Source organism: Neolamprologus brichardi, chromosome 13, assembly GCF_056152115.1.
Source record: "Neolamprologus brichardi isolate AB-2024 chromosome 13, ASM5615211v1, whole genome shotgun sequence".
NCBI lineage: Eukaryota > Metazoa > Chordata > Actinopteri > Cichliformes > Cichlidae > Neolamprologus > Neolamprologus brichardi.
In genome coordinates, this window is record NC_142116.1 from 4,122,283 (window position 1) to 4,140,863 (window position 18,581).

Below are 18,581 nucleotides of genomic sequence, written 5' to 3' on the forward strand. Positions count from 1 at the left end.
CGATATCAACGTTATTTTAAAAGCATGTGAAAGAGAGGCTACACAGACAAAACTATAGCAGTAAACTTGCTTTAGAGAAGATTTTTTCAACCTGAAAACTAGAACCATCCACCTATTTCCTCAGGCCCTCAGCCAACCAGGGTTACGGTGTGGCTTTAGTCCACACAGTTAACTGTGCAAGCTCACGTTCATCTATCACAGACAGAATAAAATCAGTAATCAGTCATACATGGACTGTTAGAGTCAACTCCTCATAAAACCTTTCTGCTATCAGGGAGCAGCACTTAGCCTGCAACTGTGCACAACTGCACTCTTCAAGAAAAGTCTTCTAATGTAGTCGGTGTTTTAAATTTTAAACCAGAGAAGCTTGGGGAGGTATGGCTCACAGACGCAAAGCAGAGACTAAGAGGTTTCAGTGCCTGTGCGTGTTGTACTTCTCAGTTTTTAGATCGTCTGGCTTGATGTTTTTCTCCAGTCGTTTTAGTCTTTAGGCCACAATTGTGTTCAAAACAAACTGAAATGAAACACAAGGCTGTTTATCACATATCTGACTCTTGTGTGGTAATTACATTATACACCACTATGTACTACAACAGCATGTATACTGTACAGTACAATGTCATTGTAAAATTGTACAAAAGCACTGTCAAACCGGAAACAAATGCCAATTGCAGCCCACTCCATTCACAAGAATATGAATATATTTTGCTCATTTTCTTCTTATTCTGGCTTCATTTATTGGATTTTATTGTTGTGCCATGCATAAAACAACACGCCCAGCCCAGAGATTGCAACAAAGCATTACATACCCAGAAAGCAAAGCCAGGGTAGCAGCATAACCTTTAAGCAAAGACTGCTAACCTATAAACACCAGAATTATTAAAGCACTCATTTCATTCTGTCATCACCAGTGTGCCACAAACATTTCTGAATTGTTAAAGGACATTTAATTAAACCTAGACTTTAATTAAATGTCTTTTTAACTCATCACTATAACGACAAAGAAGAAAATTCAACATGTTCTCATCTCTTAATTCACACAACCTGTAGTCCTCCTGCTTTTAAAACTGCCCACTTCAAGGACAAGTGGAAGTATTCTTACTGACAGCTATTGAATTCATGACATTAGACTTCTTGATAGATTTGCAGTAACATGGGTCCACTAGATTTTTTTGCAGTTAAAAAATACTGACTCTTTACTATGTCTTTATATAGTAAAGAGTCGAGGGGGCTCGACTCAGGAAGACCTCCAAGAGTTGACCGCGGCCCTGCAGAGGGAGGCGACGAAAGTTGGATTAAGAATCAGCGCCAAAAAAACCAAGGTACTCCGAGTTGGCTATGCACGTGCCCGCATTCCTGTCATAATCAACCAACAACGTGCTGAAGAGGTGGAGAATTTTACATATCTTGGCAGCATCATCTCGACTGACGGGGTCTCTGATCGGGATGTCGACGCCAGAGTAGGGAAGGCAATTGGTGTCGTGCGACGTCTCCAACCTATTTGGAACTCGACCTCCCTGAATGTTAGGGTCAAGATCAGACTACTGAACTCTATCGTCTTCCCTACTGCACTTTACGCTAGTGAAACCTGGCGCTCAACAAGTGCAATTATTCAACATCTGAACGTGCTTCAACAACGTGGTCTGCGGCGAATCCTGAGAGTTTCCTACCGGGACCGAATAACAAATGAGGAGGTCCTACGAAGAACAGGCACCTGCCCGTTAGCCGATGTTGTTGCAGAAAGGCGCTTCCGCTTTGCGGGCCATATTTTACGCCTACCCCCTCATCGCCCAGCTAAGGTCTGTGTCCCAATTAAGAGACCGCACGCTTGAAGTACGCGCACTACGCGTACTACGTACGGTGCGTACTATAAGTACGAGAAGTGCGGAAGTGAGAGGCTTGTGAAATGGGACGGTCTGGCCTTCGTCGCGCTGTTCAGGTTGCCTAGCAACCATGATACTAACCGCGAGGAACGTTACATACAGCTTTGTGTGACAGAAATGAAGGAGAAAAATGTTTTGTTGGTCATTTATTTTTGTCATGACATCACTGTGATTAGTTGAGTATCTGAGGCTGAGACCACAGGACTGTAAAACATGATTGTTGGGCTTCATTTCTGTATTGAACAGTCATTTTAAGATTAGTTAGTAAATAACAATTAGCTAATGTTGGTCACGAGACTAAAATCATCTCATTGTGGTAGTGTAAATATAATATGGCCAATATTATAGTATTGTCATATTATTTATATATATATATATATATATATATATATATACACACACAACCAAGTTAACGCTGAAAGTACGAACATCACTAATGTCACATAACTTTGCCGACATGTGGCCAATAGTAATGTTTTAATGTTCTTCGTTATTAAACATTCGCACATAAATAAGTGACGTCATATTCAGTACTTACCTTTGACAGTTCGGCCGCTCCCTTCTGCCGTATTTTGCGGCAAAATTATCCACACCCACCGCCGCACTATGAATTGTGGGATATATGGGACCACGAAGCGTGCACCGGACCACGCTTGATATTTGGGGAAATCGACGGCGCATTTGGAGTATGCATTTGAAGTACACTTCGAATTGGGACAGCCGTCGTCGCGTGGCGGTGACGTAATCGCACTTAAAATGCGTACTTCAAGCGTGCAGACCCTGAATTGGGACACAGCGAAGATTGCCATGACATGGCGTCCACGCACTGGCAAGCGAAAGCAAGGCCGACCATTCATGGACGATCTGAGAACTGTCGACATTGCCTGGGACGAAGCTGAAGCAGTCGCTGCTGACCGACATCGATGGAGATCACTAGCTGCCCGATGGTGTAGGAGGAACTAAGTGCTAAGTGCTTTACCATGTCTTTACTTTTTCTGGAACAAGACACTTTAGCTTCAGTCATCAGTCAGTCAGTCTTTTTTACCATAAGCCTTTCTACCGGTTGGGTGCCCCTCCTCTGGCTTCCATAAGTGCAGAATCCCCTCCTCACATAAGCTTTTGTCACTGCTGGAAACTTTGTCTACATTTAACATGAACATCCAACGGTAGAAGGAAGCAAGTAAAAGGAAGAAATGGCTTTCCTTTTACTTGCACCTAAAAGCACCTAATTATGGTCCAACCAGTTCAAGAAACGTTCTACAGAAAACATCAGCAGTTTGTGAAGGTTCCTTTTGTCCAGCTTACATCAATGAAAACCAACTGAAAAGTCTCTAAAGGACGATGATATTTTTGCACGTCGTTCAGCAAGCACACTTACTGATGTTGTACTCTTGCACTTTATTGATGTAGCTGTAGATTGGCGAGTAGCCGAAAATGATGAGCATCACTGGCTCGCCATTGGCCAGCTCCACCACGTGCGCCGCGTGTCCCTCCAGGGCATAAGGAGGTGGCGGGACTGGTTTCCGTAACGACCAGGTACGCCTGGGGATGTTGAACACCCACATCTCATCGGTCACATTAGCAGGACCTGCTTCCAACTTCCCGCCAAACATGTAGATGTCATCCTACACAAGGGAAACACGAGGAAGATTTCGTATTAGAGTGATGTGATGTTTGTGGAAGTGTTATGAAGTTTTGCCTGAGCTCTAATATCTAATCACATTTGAGCAGTCAGCAGACCTTCTGATGGGCCCCCTGGTTGTCTGATAGTAATACGACTTCAGAGTTCTTACCACCCCCATCATTATAATGGGAAATGTCTTCTGCAGCAAAAGACAGCACTGCGTTCAACAAGGACAAAACATCCAGACATTGATTCAATCAATATGTTTTTAATATTATTACTGATCTTTGACCACTTTGTGGGGATTGCAGTAAACTAGTGACCTGAATAAAATTGATCATCTTGCTTCAACTTTTTGCTGCGTGATCTTCAGGGATGCACCTCGATCATCCATAGCATCGTGACCAACTGCCTAATACTGTGTTGGTCCCCCTTTTAGCTGCCAAAACTGCCCTGACCCATCAAGGCATGGACTCCACTAAACCCCTGCAGGTGTCCTGTGGTATCTGAAGATGTTAGCAACAGATCCTTAAATTGTGGAAGTTGCAAAGTGGGACCTCTTTGGATTGGACTTGTTCGTCCAGCACGTTCGACTCATCTGTTGGATCAGACAACGCAGGCCAGCCTTCAGTCTTGGCTGCCCATCACCCCGTCTCTGGTTCACCACTGCTCTTTCCTTGGCCCACTTTTGATTCATACTGAACACCGAGAAAATCTCACAAGAGCTGCAGTTTTGGAGTTGCTTCGACCCAGTCGTCTTTCATGACATTTTGGCCCATTAAAATCCTTATGCTTGCCCATTCTTCCTGCTCCCTGATATTTCCCTCTCACTAACAGGTGCCATGATGAAGACGTAATCAGTGTTATAAACTTTACCTGCCAGTGCCCAAGTTATGCCTGATTAGTGTACACGTTACACCCTGACAGTATCAATACAAGCCCAAATAAGGACCCCAAAAACCTGCTGTACACTTCTGGTGCCATAAAACAGAAAACACCACAGCTCCTTTAAAGATCAGAGTTTACTTAGTGGCATAGGGAGGAACTTGATAACATTAGGCATCTGTTAGCATCAACTAATGAAATCACTTGTCTTTACAGGTGCTGCTGCAGGATCACTTAACTGCTGTGAACCTTTCAAGCACAGCTATTAATGCATTTTATGCTGACAAACACCTTTGGCACTGTAAATATTTAGTCAGTAACTGTAAATATGAATATATTAATTATAATAGCTGTAAATGCAAAACAAAAACTGTGTTTGCTGTTCTTTTTTGCAGCCTTACACCTTGTCACGCACCCATCAGCCATCGTGTGATTCCCATCTGCCAAACATAATCACCTAAAATAGTGAGTAACCAAAAATACCAGTGTGAAACTAAAGGGTGAGGCAAAAGCACGTCTGCTTTGTCCTCAAGTCAAAGACGTTTCAAAAGAAAATCTGCCGATGGAGCAAAGTGATTCCTTTCATCCGCCTTCACAGTAACAGGGTGGGTTTGAAGTTAAAGCTGTGCGTATAGTAAACAAGCCAGGAGTTACTGCAGGCTACAAATCATCAGCAGGCTTCAGTCAGACGCTCTGACCTCCTCTGGATCAAATCTCACCTTCAGCACAGCAGGACGAGATGTTTGTCTTCATTCTCCCTCCTGTCCTCCACCATTAAACCATTCCTTCCACGCTAAAAAAAAAGTAAGCGCCCCAGTATTTGGACAGCGACACATCATTTGATGCTCCTGGCTTTGGCGTGATTGATCTATAGCAGACACATGAATGATTCTGATGTTCTCATTTCTTTATAGGCAAGCTGAAATATGGGCCAGTCTTCTAGAAACGCCTCAGTCCTGTGAAATGACCCCATATAACTTCAGAGAGCAAGAGCTGTTTCTAGACATGGACTGCAACACACACACTTCTAATCAGTTTGTTGTCTGGGATTTTTCCCCCCCCATAAATGATATATACAATGTCAAAGCAGACTTATTTAATATTTATCAAAATGAAGAAAGAGAAGCACGCATTCAAGGCAGCTAAGAAGCTAAGAATCCAGAATAAATGCTAAAACTTTCCACATTTTCACTGCTGTGGAGTAGCATGGAGTAGTACCAAAAACATGATACTGTTTCTTGTTTTTAGCATTGGTGAAATATAAAACTTAAGCAGGATTACCTGATGCAGAGCCAGTGAGTGTCCGTATCTGTAGAGAGGGCCGCTGCTGACAGGCACCACATCCCACGTGCTGGTCTCTAGGTTGTAGCTTTAAACAAAGGGAAAGAGTGGGAAAAAGCTCAAAGACAATCACAGTCGACTAAGTCAGATGGATGTGTCTTACTTGAGGACCATTTGGTAGTTGGAGTAGTTGAAGGAGTAACCTCCCACCACCCACATCAACCCAGAATGCACCAGAGCCCGGTGGGACGCTCGACCCAGAGATTGAGCAGATGGTTTAATGCTGGGCAGCACCCAGAAAGCCTCAGTGGAGGGAACGGAAAGAGAGCAGTCTGGACCTGATGGAGGCAAAAGGACATGTTTCACTTTTTGGAATTCCTACATACTTTGTGTCCAATATTTATTTTACAGATAGTGAAGGGCAAATGAATTCAGTTTTCTCAAAATATCAATCTATAAATCCTATTGTGCTTATCCAGTTCAGGGTCATGGGGGAACTGTAGCCTATGAATACCCTTAACAGGTTGCCAGTCTATTTATTTATTTATTTATTTTTACTTTGGTGCCACCTAGTGGCTGTTCTATGAATAGGCACCAAACACACAAACTCGAGCTCATTTATGAGCAGATGATGATGAGCAACCTCAGATATCTTTTAAAAAAGAAAAAGAAAAACAAGACCACTTCTACAATACATGTTATTAAAATATACATTTTTGTTATTCACTGCATCTGTCCATCGTTTTCTAAAGCTTATACTCTTGCTCTTCCTTGAACCCTTCTACCCATCGTCACCGTTTTGCCTTCTTTAGTTTCACTAATTGATCGTGTTTTCTTCAGTGAACAGTTTTTCTTCTACTTATTTATATAATGCAAAAAAAAACCTTTATTTTAAATTATTTTATTCTTTTTTTTACTTATTATTTTGTAAAGCACATTAAAATATTTTAACTCAAAGCGAGAAAACTGACAGACCACAAAGCAGAGCTTATCCAGATGGCAGTCGAGAATAAAAGCACATCTTTACAGATTAAATGAGGGTTTTCTAACATTGCGGGTGAGTCTGATTAAAGCAAGACGTGAGAAAACGAGATAAATGAAAAGCACTCGATCACAGACGCATTCAGCACTTTTCTTTCTGCGGGGGGTAGAGGGAAGAGGGGAATGAAGGACAAATTGTAGAAAATGCTCTTTCCATTAATGCAAAAAACTTTTTTTTTTTTGGTGCTGCCAACTGGTGGTTTCCATGGTGACCAATACCTTTATTAAAAGCCCGTTTGTGTTTCTGATGCCTGCTCTGAGGCTCTGTATCCATCTCCACCTCACTCATTACCAGACAGATACACATACATCACTTTGCCTCACTGGTGTCTCTGTTGCTTTTGTGTGAACAGTTTGTGATCTGTAGAAATAAGAGGCTAAATCCTAAAGCCCAGAATCTGACCCATTCACTGTCATAGATGGATAGCACAGTCCATCTGAATTGTTTTCAAGTGACTTAGGTAGGTTCAGAGATGATACCTTTGTGGCTGTCAAAACACCAAAAAAAAATATGTTAACCAATATCTCTTTGTGCAAATTATGACTTCATTACTCAATAAATAAATAAATAAATAAATAAATAAACAAACAAACAAACAAGCATTGTTGTAAGCAGGTTGGATTTTTTTTCTACCAAAACACACACACACACACCTTTGATTTTAGGATTAGTCTTATGTCTTTGTGTCTAAAAAACTTAAAGCAAATACTGAAATAGAATTTTACACTCACATACATATCCCTAAAACTGAAGTGTTAAATATTAAGTGATTTTAATATTTTTTCCTATTGTTGTACTTAAACTGGGTCTTTATTTAACGAGTCACAGAGTGCGCGATCATTGCAATTTAGCAATATGTTCCTACTGTAGCACCTCTCATATTAATCTGTTTAGTTATAACACACAATCAGGTCATCAATTTATTTTTTTATTTTTTGCCTTTAAAATGCATCCATTTTTAATCTTCATTCTTGGAGATTTTTATTGTATTGTTTTTAACAACATTTTATGGGGAAAAGTTGGTTTTCCTTTCTCCTTGTGCTACCATTATCCTTCCAGGAGGGGGCAGCACTTCACCATCCAACTTCAACAGACTTTGTTGTCTGCTGAATTGTTCTTCTTATGTATTCTCTTAATATGTTTGTTACACATTTAGGATCAAACTGGATCTGTATCTCCAATGAACATGCAGTTGGTCAGATTTTCGTGATTATCCATGTTTTAACTGCAAAAACTGAACCGAAACACGCAAATCTGTAACCGGTGCTTTAGAAGATGTAAATACTGGCTGACTTAACAGTTACTTTCATTTCATGCAAAAGCCTTTTACAAATGATAAAACCCCTGTGAACAGCACCAAGAAAAGCCGCTTTTCTTCTAAAAGGAAATTAGTCTAAAATCATTCTCTGTCAGAGAACATCATTTGAAATAAAGTTGTTGATTGTGAAGCCACAAGAGGGATTTGTTTACGACTGCAATATAAAAAAAAAAAAAGCAATGAAGCTAGATATATATTGTGCCACTAGGGAACATTTCCCTGGGAATCCCGTATAATATTTTATGATATTAAATAATAGTGAATCAGGCAGCATTGTGTTAGGCATAAACCAGGAGGACACTGGGATTGTGCTTTCAGTTGATTTTCATATTAATATTGAAAACTGCAAAACTGAAAGGAAAGCATAAGCAAAAAAACTCACACTGAGCTCGTTTGTTCATTTGATGACTAAAAAAAGCATCATGAAACTGGACTAAATTAACCATTTTAAATGTGTTTGCATGACTAGAATCCAATAAGAAGCATCTCTAAAAGCATGGTGTCATATCTCAGAGTCATTTTTGCCCCATTTTAGACTACAGTTGTAGACATCAGTGTATAAAATACTTACTGGATCAGTGGTTACTGTGTTTGTGAACACTTCATGAATTAATAAATAAGGTCATGAAGGTTCAGACATAGCACTTTAAACTATCCCTATCCTTTTCCTCTCTGTTATCATCTCGCCTGCACTCCACTCCTGTCTTCACTGCAGGAAGCCCATTACAGTAGCACCAAGCTAAAGTGCCTGTTTTGCCATCCTGGCTGCACCACATGAAGCCAAGTTTCCCCCAATAAAATCCTCATTTCCTATGTATCACTAAACTAAGTTTTAAATTCCCCAATAAAATTCAGCCTTCCGTTTTCTTACCTTGCCAGCTGTCGTTGCAGACGCACAGCTTCTCCCCGGTCAGGTCACAGTAGCCGTGATCTGGGCTGCCACAGTTGTCTCTGCAGTAAGGGATGTTGCACGCGTCCCCCTTCCAGTACTCCTCGCACTCGCAGTACACACGTCCTGCGACCGAGTTCGCAGTGCTGCATCTGCCGTGGCCCGAACAGTTGTTGGGACAAGAGTTTATCCTGCGGGAGACACAATTAGCCAGAAAGTCAAAAAAACATCTTCAAGGTTATGGAGAGCCATGAGCAAAAGAGAATACTTGACTGTGACGGGCCAGATATTATTTTTAGATGAGTCTGTGGCCTTGAGATCTTGTGCGTGCCTCGTGAAATATTAACTGAGGCGATTGCAGTCATCTACTTATATACTTATAGTAAACTTTACTGATAAACAAAGTTGCTATTTTTTACATTTACATGTTAGATGTGTGTATTATTTGCTTTAGAGTGGATTCATGTTCAATATCTGCTGGAACGCCTGTTCAGCAGATACGCCCAACACCATCAAAACCGTCACTAACTTCCGTGAATATTTCACCAGCATTGCTATCTAAAAGTCTTCCAATTTCCTCGTTATCAACCCCGGTAAAAATTGAAGTTCTCATCTCATTAAAGAGGCAAGACAATCAAATCTTCTTAATTCTTTTATCAGGAGTCCTGCTGTCATTTTTGATCAGTTCTTTGAATTTCTCATTTTAAGCTAATCCAGTTTTGCTTCCCTGGGTAAAAATGCATCCCTAGGATATATTATTCTCTTACTCTCTCAAGGCTTTTGTATACAAACATCTTGTATCATTTTTAAATAACCACACAGTACATCAACTATTTCTTACTATTAAATAAAATGTAGCAAAGAATGTTCACTCAGTCTTGCTGCGTGAAACTGAAACATCACATGAGCATCAGATTTGTTGGGAAGACAACAAAAGATAAATAATCCAAATACATACAAAAAAAAAAAACCCAAACAAGTTGGCATTGAAATACAGGAAATTTACACAAGGAACTCAGGAGAAACAACACACAATCCAAAAAAGACAAAAAGGGCTGATTGGGGAAGTGGAGACAGGTGGGAAATGGGAAAGGGGCACAGCTGAACATAATCAAGACAATCAGACTGGAAATAAAACCCAAGACACAAGAGGGACTGGGGGGGATACACAAAAGGTGAGACAGGAATAGGAGCTACTGAGTGAATTACAGCAAAGTCAGAATAGAAAGTGACACTAAAGACGTCTTAAAACTATAAGACTTGAAGAGTAAACGAAGCATGCAAAAAAATGATAATGAAACGAGGAATCAGAACTCAACCTAACAATAACAGTGACAACAAAAGCAATACTATGTATTGAAAAAGAAGAACCTTAAAAATACAAAGCAAAGCCAGAGACCATGAAGGCATCACTGTGTAGATCTGGACTTTGAGTCTGCTTACATTAAAGTTTGAATCCACTTACTGTAAGTGGCTTTGGATAAAAGCCACCAAATCTAACTGAATGTTATGCAAAAATAAACAATGTGACACACAATAGAGATGGAGCTAAACCACCTCTGATTTTAAACAAGATAAATTATAGACACAGCGAGGAAAACGCAAAGAAAAAGACAGACCTGACTGAAAATGGGAAACTGAGGTGGAACAAAGAAATTCCACATAAAAATCAAAACTGAACACAAAAGCACTGAGACCGACGTTGCAAGGCGTTTCTATGGAATATCAGATAAGTTCGAGATGAAAGAGATAGAAAAATTGGGGGGAAAGATGTGAAGGACCAGAGGCGGAGAATCATATTTTTGTTAATGCAAAAAGCTGGTTTGCTACCGTAACAAGGGTGTTGTCATGACAACCTTCATCTCCTCTCCGTGGGCATGTGTGTGCGTCTGTATGTGTATGTGTGTGCTAAGAAGAACCTGTGTAAATGTACGCATGTCCAGCTTGGGAGGAGTTACATAGCATTCAGTTTTCAGTATTGACCATCACTAATTGCACAAAGCGGGTTGGTTTAACGTTAGGGGTGATAGTAATCTAACAGTGTGAATGATCCTGTACGACTCAGCTTTTAATAGAGCCAGGAAACAAAAACCAGCAATGTTACAGCGGCTCCCAAACACCGTTCCCAGTTGGCATGGCGAGGCAGACTGGCTGGCCTTCAGTCCGAGTAAATAGTAAATGTATATAGCACTCTTTCTACTCTACTGGAGCACTCAAAGCACTTTATACAAGATGTCCCATTCAGCCATTCACACAAGCACTTTTTTCCACATCTAAGTGCTTTCTATCTAACATTCACACCCCAATGAATGCATCAGGAGCATCTTGGGGTTCAGAATCTTGGATATCCAAGGATCCCTCCCTGACCACCAACCTTCCAATTAGCAGATAACCTGCTCTACCTCCCTAAGCCATAACCATCCCACACTTGAGATTTTGTGTGAACCACAAAAGTAATGAATAATATTTAAGTTTATTATATTATTTCATATCAAAGGCCCTGCCTGACAGTAAATGGTAAATGGCCTGTATTTATATAGCACTTTACTAGTCCCTAAGGACCCCAAAGCGCTTTACATATCCAGTCACCCACCCATTCACACACACATTCACACACTGGTGATGGCAGCTACATTGTAGCCACAGCCACCCTGGGGCGCACTGACAGAGGCGAGGCTGCCGGACACTGGCGCCACCGGGCCCTCTGACCACCACCTTGAGGCGACTTTTGTTGTGATTTGGCGCTATATAAATAAAATTGAATTGAATTGAATTGAATAGGCAACGGGTGAAGTGTCTTGCCCAAAGACACAACGACCGAGACTGTGCAAGCCGGGGCTCGAACCAGCAACCTTCCGATTACAAGGCGAACTCCCAACTCTTGAGCCACGATCGCCCTATCGACAGTGATGAGCATAACATTTGTGAGAAGATAGAAAAATGGTGTGCACAAAACCAGCTAAAGGAAAAAAAAAGAAAAGAAACAACTGCAAAAGCAACTTCCTTTATGGCTTCATCAGACTGGGAACTTCAACGGCTTTCAGCCCAAGAGGTAATGCAAATATAGTGCCAAAGATAAAGAGGTGTCAGGAAGCATACATAGAAAAAAAAAAAGACATGGGATTTGCACCATAGGCAAGTTTCTGATAAGAGGATGGATGTAAGTTATCATTGTTGTCAATTCAGATGACACAGCTGTGATTATAGATTATAATTTTGCCTTGCTTGACTATTACCGTTACATGTTGAGCCGCTCACCAGGTGGTGCCACATACTGGTGTCTTCACAATCTGTGCTGGCTGAAAGTATTTCAGCTTTGTTTCTTTCTTCTTTTTTTTCCAATCACGTGAGTTTCTCCCAGTGACCTTGGATTCTTTTGTCCCCAACGGCAACAGACAGCCAGAAATGGAGAGCGGCTTACTGTTGCCATTTGAGGCCAGCTGGAGCTCATAATTCAACTGTGGTTTTACAGAGAGCAACATTGGAGAGCATTATAAGGCTTCCTGGTAAGTTTTTTTTAAATGTCATGTGTCCTGCTTATGCAATGTCTCTGAACACACTATTAGTGTAGCTAATTGTGCATGTGGTTCACCAAATCCAAGAAGCTAGGTGGTGTGAAAAATCTGGATTTTTTTTTTTTCCCCCCCTTCTTCTTGTGTTGTTTTCCTGGGAGAGTATCCGCCCACAGCTGCCAGTTATATGTCTTTCCAAGTTTTCTCCCAACATAACCAGGTTCACATGAGTGGGCGTCATCCCAATCAGTGATCACGGTTGTTAAATCAGCCACCAACACACAAAAAATTGTGTTAGTCTCTCTCTGTCGCCCCAGGGAACAAATGCCACTACAAGCTGAAGTCAAAGTCTGGCAGCAGATGATAATGAGAAGCTGCAAAAACTCTCAAAGCCTTTGCTTAATTTTGAAATATACAGATTAAATTTTTTACCTTGTTAAGTTCTCATTAACGCAAAAATGTCCCCGTCGTGGGATCAATAAAGTCTTATCTTATCTTATCAAAATATTAATAATATGAGCCTGTTGCACACTTTCTGTCTGTATTGAACTTTCATGTCACTCTGATTTGTCTTAATGGGAAAAGACTAATTTCATTGTTCTATAAGTGACAAATGAAATCACACAGACAATAGAAGCACACAATATAACACAGCCATAGCATTTGGTAAAAATAATCACTTAGTAAGCTGTGGATGTAACTGCTTGATATTGCAAATCAATTAGCTGATGATGCATTTGATCTGCTGCCACAAATAAGCACACATTAACAAGCTGATGCTATCAGGATTTGGTATTTGGCTGACATTTCAGTACAAATTTCAATACAAATACAAATGTGTTCTCTTTTGTTTATATCGGAGAGAACAGACTGATCACGAACGGGAACAATTACATTTCTTTGGCCATTTTTGTCCTCCACGACAAGCTGGTAATCTGTCAAATAGTGGACACATTGATGGGGTGGGGGTGAGTGACGGTGAGAACAATATCAAGACTTACGAGTAGGCGATGCTGAAACCAGTCAAGTTGTAGGCAGCGTCACTAAAGAAGTAAAGCAGAGCATAGCCGGATGTTGTCACAACCTCAGGAACTGTCTCATTACCTCTGGTCTCTGGCACCACTAGACCGCTGAGAAAAGAATTCAACAGAAAGGCAATGAGACCTGCAAAGACAGACGTCCCCCGTGGACCCAAAATAATAACAGAAGGTTTTCTGAAATCTATTTGGTCTATGATGTGCTCTAGTCTGAAAGCACTGCCACCCCACAGAAATACATGACAGTAATTAGCCTTGAAGTAAAAAACATTGCAGTGCTGTGGCAAATTAAATTTAGTTTGATTATGATTTTTTGTGGGGACCGGGTTGTCACTTTTAATCCGTGCAATGCGCTGCAAATGTACCCATGTCCACACTGAGCCCAAGCTCCCTGCAGGAACTAGTGTTTGTTTTTTACAATGCAAAGTGGAGGTACCCATCCATAATGAACAATTTAAGCTTACTTACTGTAGGTAAGAATGCGACACAAGTCGAGACTATGCATAATCAAATGGCAGATATTTTTATATATTTTTCTTGAAATAGTCCAAATTGCCCCTTTATGGAAACAATTGAACTCTTAACGAGAGATAAGCCTCAGTGGATTAGAATAAGTGGGAGGTTGGTAAAATATTGCGGCATTACTGTTTTAATGAATTTGCATGAAATGAAAGAGTTCCACCCACATGCTTGTAGATTGTTCTTTAGAAGGGAAAAAAGAGCAAAGTACAGAATAAATCTCGAGAAAAAGAAGTGGCATTCAGGGGTAATGTGAGTAATTGCAGTATTTTCTTTCTATTATTGCTGTATTGTGGTAAGCCAGCAATTATGGGGTCCATTGTTTGGCCATACATGGAGTCATTTGACTGCACAAGCACAAATTTATTGGCACTTTTGAAGCAGTGCCAAAGGGTACCTAAGTCATTTACATATTCCCTCCATTGCACAGCTCTCCTATTCAGACTAGCAGGTGCTCACCTGAAGACGGCAATCAAAGGGGCGTAAATGGAGTCTCCATCATAGACGTACATGTGGTCCCAGCTGCACTCTGTGGCAAAGTGATTGAAGCGAAGCCTGAGTACAGCGTTGGGGCTGGGAGACGGGGAGAGAGGGAATGCAGAATAAACAGGTGTGACAAAAGTACTCTTGATAAATATATATACTACCTATAAGCTTCATATGATTCTTACTTTATGGAAGTGTCTCCACTATTCATAAGATCTGTGGTTAAGATCATAAATCGACAGTTCAGGGACTCACAGCCACTGCAGAAAACCTTTTTGCTATATTAAAATCCTTGTGAGATGTGTCCTTGCCTAATGCCAGCACTGTAGAAGATGCATTTCGTGCAGTGTTCACATGCAGACTATTAGTATCAAGTATTCTAGTTTTGTAAAGGTCCAATCCTGAAATAAACTTTTATTTCAGCTTTAGATAAACCTGCATATGATGATCAACCGATTTTACACATAAAGGCAAACACCAGGGAACTAATCATTGTCTCCCTTATGTGGACATGCATACCTAATTGGTAAAAAATAGACATTAATAGGCCTAGACATTAAAATGAAGGTAAATCTCCAGGAAAATCTGCACTGTACAATCATTGCAAATTTAAATACACCAGGGTGTGATGGAGCAGATTGTTTCCTTTCTTAGCTCATACCTGATTTATTTATTCCTCTTTGACAAATGAATATGCTCTGGAGATTTTATAACAATCTGTCATTAAAAATATTTTTTTTTAAAAATGAATCTATCACTTAAAATCATCTTTCAGATTAGCTCATTAGCATGTTTTAAAGCATGTGTAAAAATGATTGGCAGTAACCCTTTAGCATCATTTTTCATTGTGCAGCTTGTTCTAATGAATGCCTCAATGTCTGAAATGGGCACAACAACACGGTGGGCAAAAGTTGTCACAGTAATGTGACGTGTTGTAAATGGAGACATATCAGTGAAGTTTATGTTAAAGTATAACAAGAAAGGAGAAGCTTTGGTGCTTTGGTCCTATCAGAGAGTGTGCAGACTGTCCTCTACATGTAGATGTTAGCTGGGAGCTGATTCAAAGAATATATGTGGAATAACTGGTCTGTGGGCCAGACCGAATTTATAAAATACAAAGAGCTGACAACCAGCAGAGTTAAAATTTGACACTTCCCTTTTCTATTCAGTAACCAAAAACCTACACAAACTGACACAAATGCACTACTGTGAGTCCCATTAAGTGTCGAGTTGGGAGTTGAAATGTGTTGGCAAGGTGACCTTCTTGTTGTGCAACAAAAATGCCTGAAAATCACATTTTCAGTCACCCATTCAGTAGTTAAAGCCTTCCGAGGGGAATGTGTGATACGATATACAAATAAAATGAGCTTGAACTGACTTTTGAGTAACTTTCTCTCATTTTTCTTAGAGAAAATGCAGCTAGTACAGTAAAATAAATAATAGCATATATAATCGTAGTAATATATTACGGAGCCTGAGCTGCCCTTCAGCATTTCCCAAGGAGATCATGGACATCTTCATTGCTTTACCCAGAGCTCATCTAACATTCCAGAGCATACAGAGACCATTAAATGTATGACTTTACACACCGTGTTAGAAAATAATGATTTTAGTTGCCATTCTGTGACTTTTACACGGTGGTCTAACACTGTATACAACATGTAGTGCAAACAAGCATTGTATTTCCACAGCAAGAGAATAAAATTGCGAGTGAAGCACTTTCAGTCAGTGCAGCATGAGCAGTAAATATGCAAAAAGCAACTACGGAGCACAGTAACTACTATATTCATAGACAAACCTTCTTTTTACAGAATAATACAGTCTCTCTTATCTAGAGCCCTTAAGTTAGATACAGAATAAAGTCTTTATCCAAGTGGAAGTAAGTAAGATTAATGATGACATGTGGAAGATAAAAACAGTGGTACTTACAATCCTTCTATTAACCAAGTGCACTTGGTCTTGTACTTATAGTTGAATGGACCATCTGTGAGAGAGCCTGACAGGTCTGTTAACCTGCAGAAAGAGACACAGAGGGGAGAAAACATGAACACAGCGACACAGTTTAATATGCTCAAAATCAGAAACAACTGGAGTCTGTGGCCTGGTTCGTCCCTCCGCACCAACAAACAACCCAAAACAGACAGAAATTAGAGTTGAAATCTTATCTTGTGACCCCTACAAGACAAAGATACTCATTTTTACATCAGTGAGGGTCCCCATCAGTGCAATCATGTGACATCGAGGAGTTGTATTTGGGCTTAATGTTTGATTTACTACCACCAGATCAAGCGTGGCAGGGCATGAGCTTTTTTCCCTCCTTATTTCAGGTTATTCCTTGGTAAGAAAATACAAATAAACATTTGTTTTAAACAAACACACTAATCATATAAAAAGAAGAAGAAGAAACCATTCTTCTTAGCAACAAATTTAATATTATATCATTTGAATTGAAAATAATAGCTTAAATTATTTAAAATCAACATCCATTTGATGACTGCACAGTAAAACTTTGGCAATATGAAATAGTGAGCACTTTATAACAACTGGTGCTCAGCCTAACTGTTCTAAAATGGCCCATTTAATTATTTCCCCCAGATTAAGAACATCATACGCCCTAAAGACTGCTGTAACAGTAGGACCGATTAGAGACCTTACATGGAAATTATGGAGGAGCAGAAGAACATCCACACTAACCAAGAAGGATCCTGTAGCTCAGCACCCTAAAATCAATGAGAGGAAGCTGCTATTAAAGTGAGAGATTGAGAGCCTGCAATACAATGGGACCAGTACTGAGCTGCATGGATATAACGAGCTGACCTTGGCAGAAGAGAGCAGTGTTAAAGAAGGAAAAACCGCCTGCCATGATGGATGCATCCACTGAGCTGAGGATGAAGACACAAAGCCACACAAACTGGGATGCAACTGTGCATCAGGAGAGATGCTTGCAAACATCAACACAGCTCAACTCATTATCCCCACTACCAACATGTACACAGAAGAAGGCTGGAAGCCAGGAAGGAAGTTAGTTGGTAACATCGCCTATTCTTGCTGCCTTTTATTCTTCAGCACGTACATTATCTCACACTGTCAAATTCACCTCGTTCAAAATGTTCCTGTCCAACAAACTGTGTCCACGCAGCCAGTCGGCCTCTTATCGCCTTTTAATCCACTGTGATCTTCCACTCTCCCTTGAAGGGGTGTGGCATGGCGAAGCGATCCTCCTCCCCATTTCTACATCATGTGTTTTGTTCAGGCACCTCATCCAAAGTCTTCATGAGCCATGATTTCATCATCATCACCACCACCAGTGAGCAGTGTTGGGGGTGGGTGGTGCCTGGGTGAGGGTATCATTCCAGTTGAGTTTTTACCATTTTAAAATGTTCAGTTTCAGTTTTTAGTTTTGATTGTTCATTTAGTATTTTTAACTGTTACTATATGGAGGTTCTGCACAGGTATTAGAATAAGAACACAGCACCTTTTCAGTGCAGATGACTCAATAAACAGATGCACCAAAGACTAAAACTAAAGCCTGTAAATTTTATATTCCAACATATTTTATGTTATTTCAGTAAATTTTATAAGTGTACAACATTATTTCAGTGCATCATCTTTTTTTCCCCTCTCTGTCCAGTCACCATCTTTTACTTTCAGCTAGGATTCTTCTCAGTCTACCTGCCAAAGAATACTTAATATCTCGCACACTTATTTCTTTATTATAAAATTTTCTCCATATTTTCAGCACCACCCACCCCATCAAAAATGTAATTTCCCTTGGTGTGTATTCTAACTCATCTGCTTCGTGCCAGTTTTTATGAATGGAGCTGGTTTTATTGTGAAGACACCATCAGGCTTCACAATAGCAGACACCACAGCTGTATTCATTATTTAATCCTGGATTACATTACATTACATTATGTCTTGTAAAACTAAGATTTGTCATCTCCCCTTTTGTCCTTCCTGGTGCTATAGTGGAACCAAAGACTGCCCAACACAGCTCTGCTTTGCAGTCATGTTAATAATTATTATTTTCCCAGGCAGCAGGCCTAACAAGCATCTCAGATTGATTCAGACTGACTGAAAGATTGGCAGAATAACAGTATGAGGT

General features: G+C 40.3%; 1 protein-coding gene and 1 long non-coding RNA gene across 4 annotated transcripts in view; one reads left to right on the plus strand and one right to left on the minus strand.

The window, feature by feature from the left end:
- atrnl1a (attractin like 1a) overlaps nucleotides 1-18,581 on the minus strand; it is a 359,651-nt gene that overhangs the window by 296,359 nt on the left and 44,711 nt on the right. For all 3 annotated transcript variants that reach the window (XM_087849988.1, XM_087849987.1, XM_087849989.1), the window contains exons 2-8: nucleotides 16,406-16,489; nucleotides 14,450-14,563; nucleotides 13,436-13,564; nucleotides 8,905-9,113; nucleotides 5,837-6,011; nucleotides 5,674-5,761; nucleotides 3,262-3,508 (exon numbers count right to left, since the gene is read on the minus strand). In XM_087849988.1, the coding sequence (XP_087706114.1) occupies nucleotides 3,262-3,508; nucleotides 5,674-5,761; nucleotides 5,837-6,011; nucleotides 8,905-9,113; nucleotides 13,436-13,564; nucleotides 14,450-14,563; nucleotides 16,406-16,489 (1,046 nt within the window). The remainder of the gene's footprint in view (nucleotides 1-3,261; nucleotides 3,509-5,673; nucleotides 5,762-5,836; nucleotides 6,012-8,904; nucleotides 9,114-13,435; nucleotides 13,565-14,449; nucleotides 14,564-16,405; nucleotides 16,490-18,581) is intronic.
- LOC102798880 (uncharacterized) lies at nucleotides 1,255-5,524 on the plus strand. Its single transcript, XR_436667.2, has 4 exons — nucleotides 1,255-1,322; nucleotides 4,609-4,693; nucleotides 4,788-5,196; nucleotides 5,307-5,524. It is a non-coding gene; the product is annotated as an uncharacterized LOC102798880 (long non-coding RNA).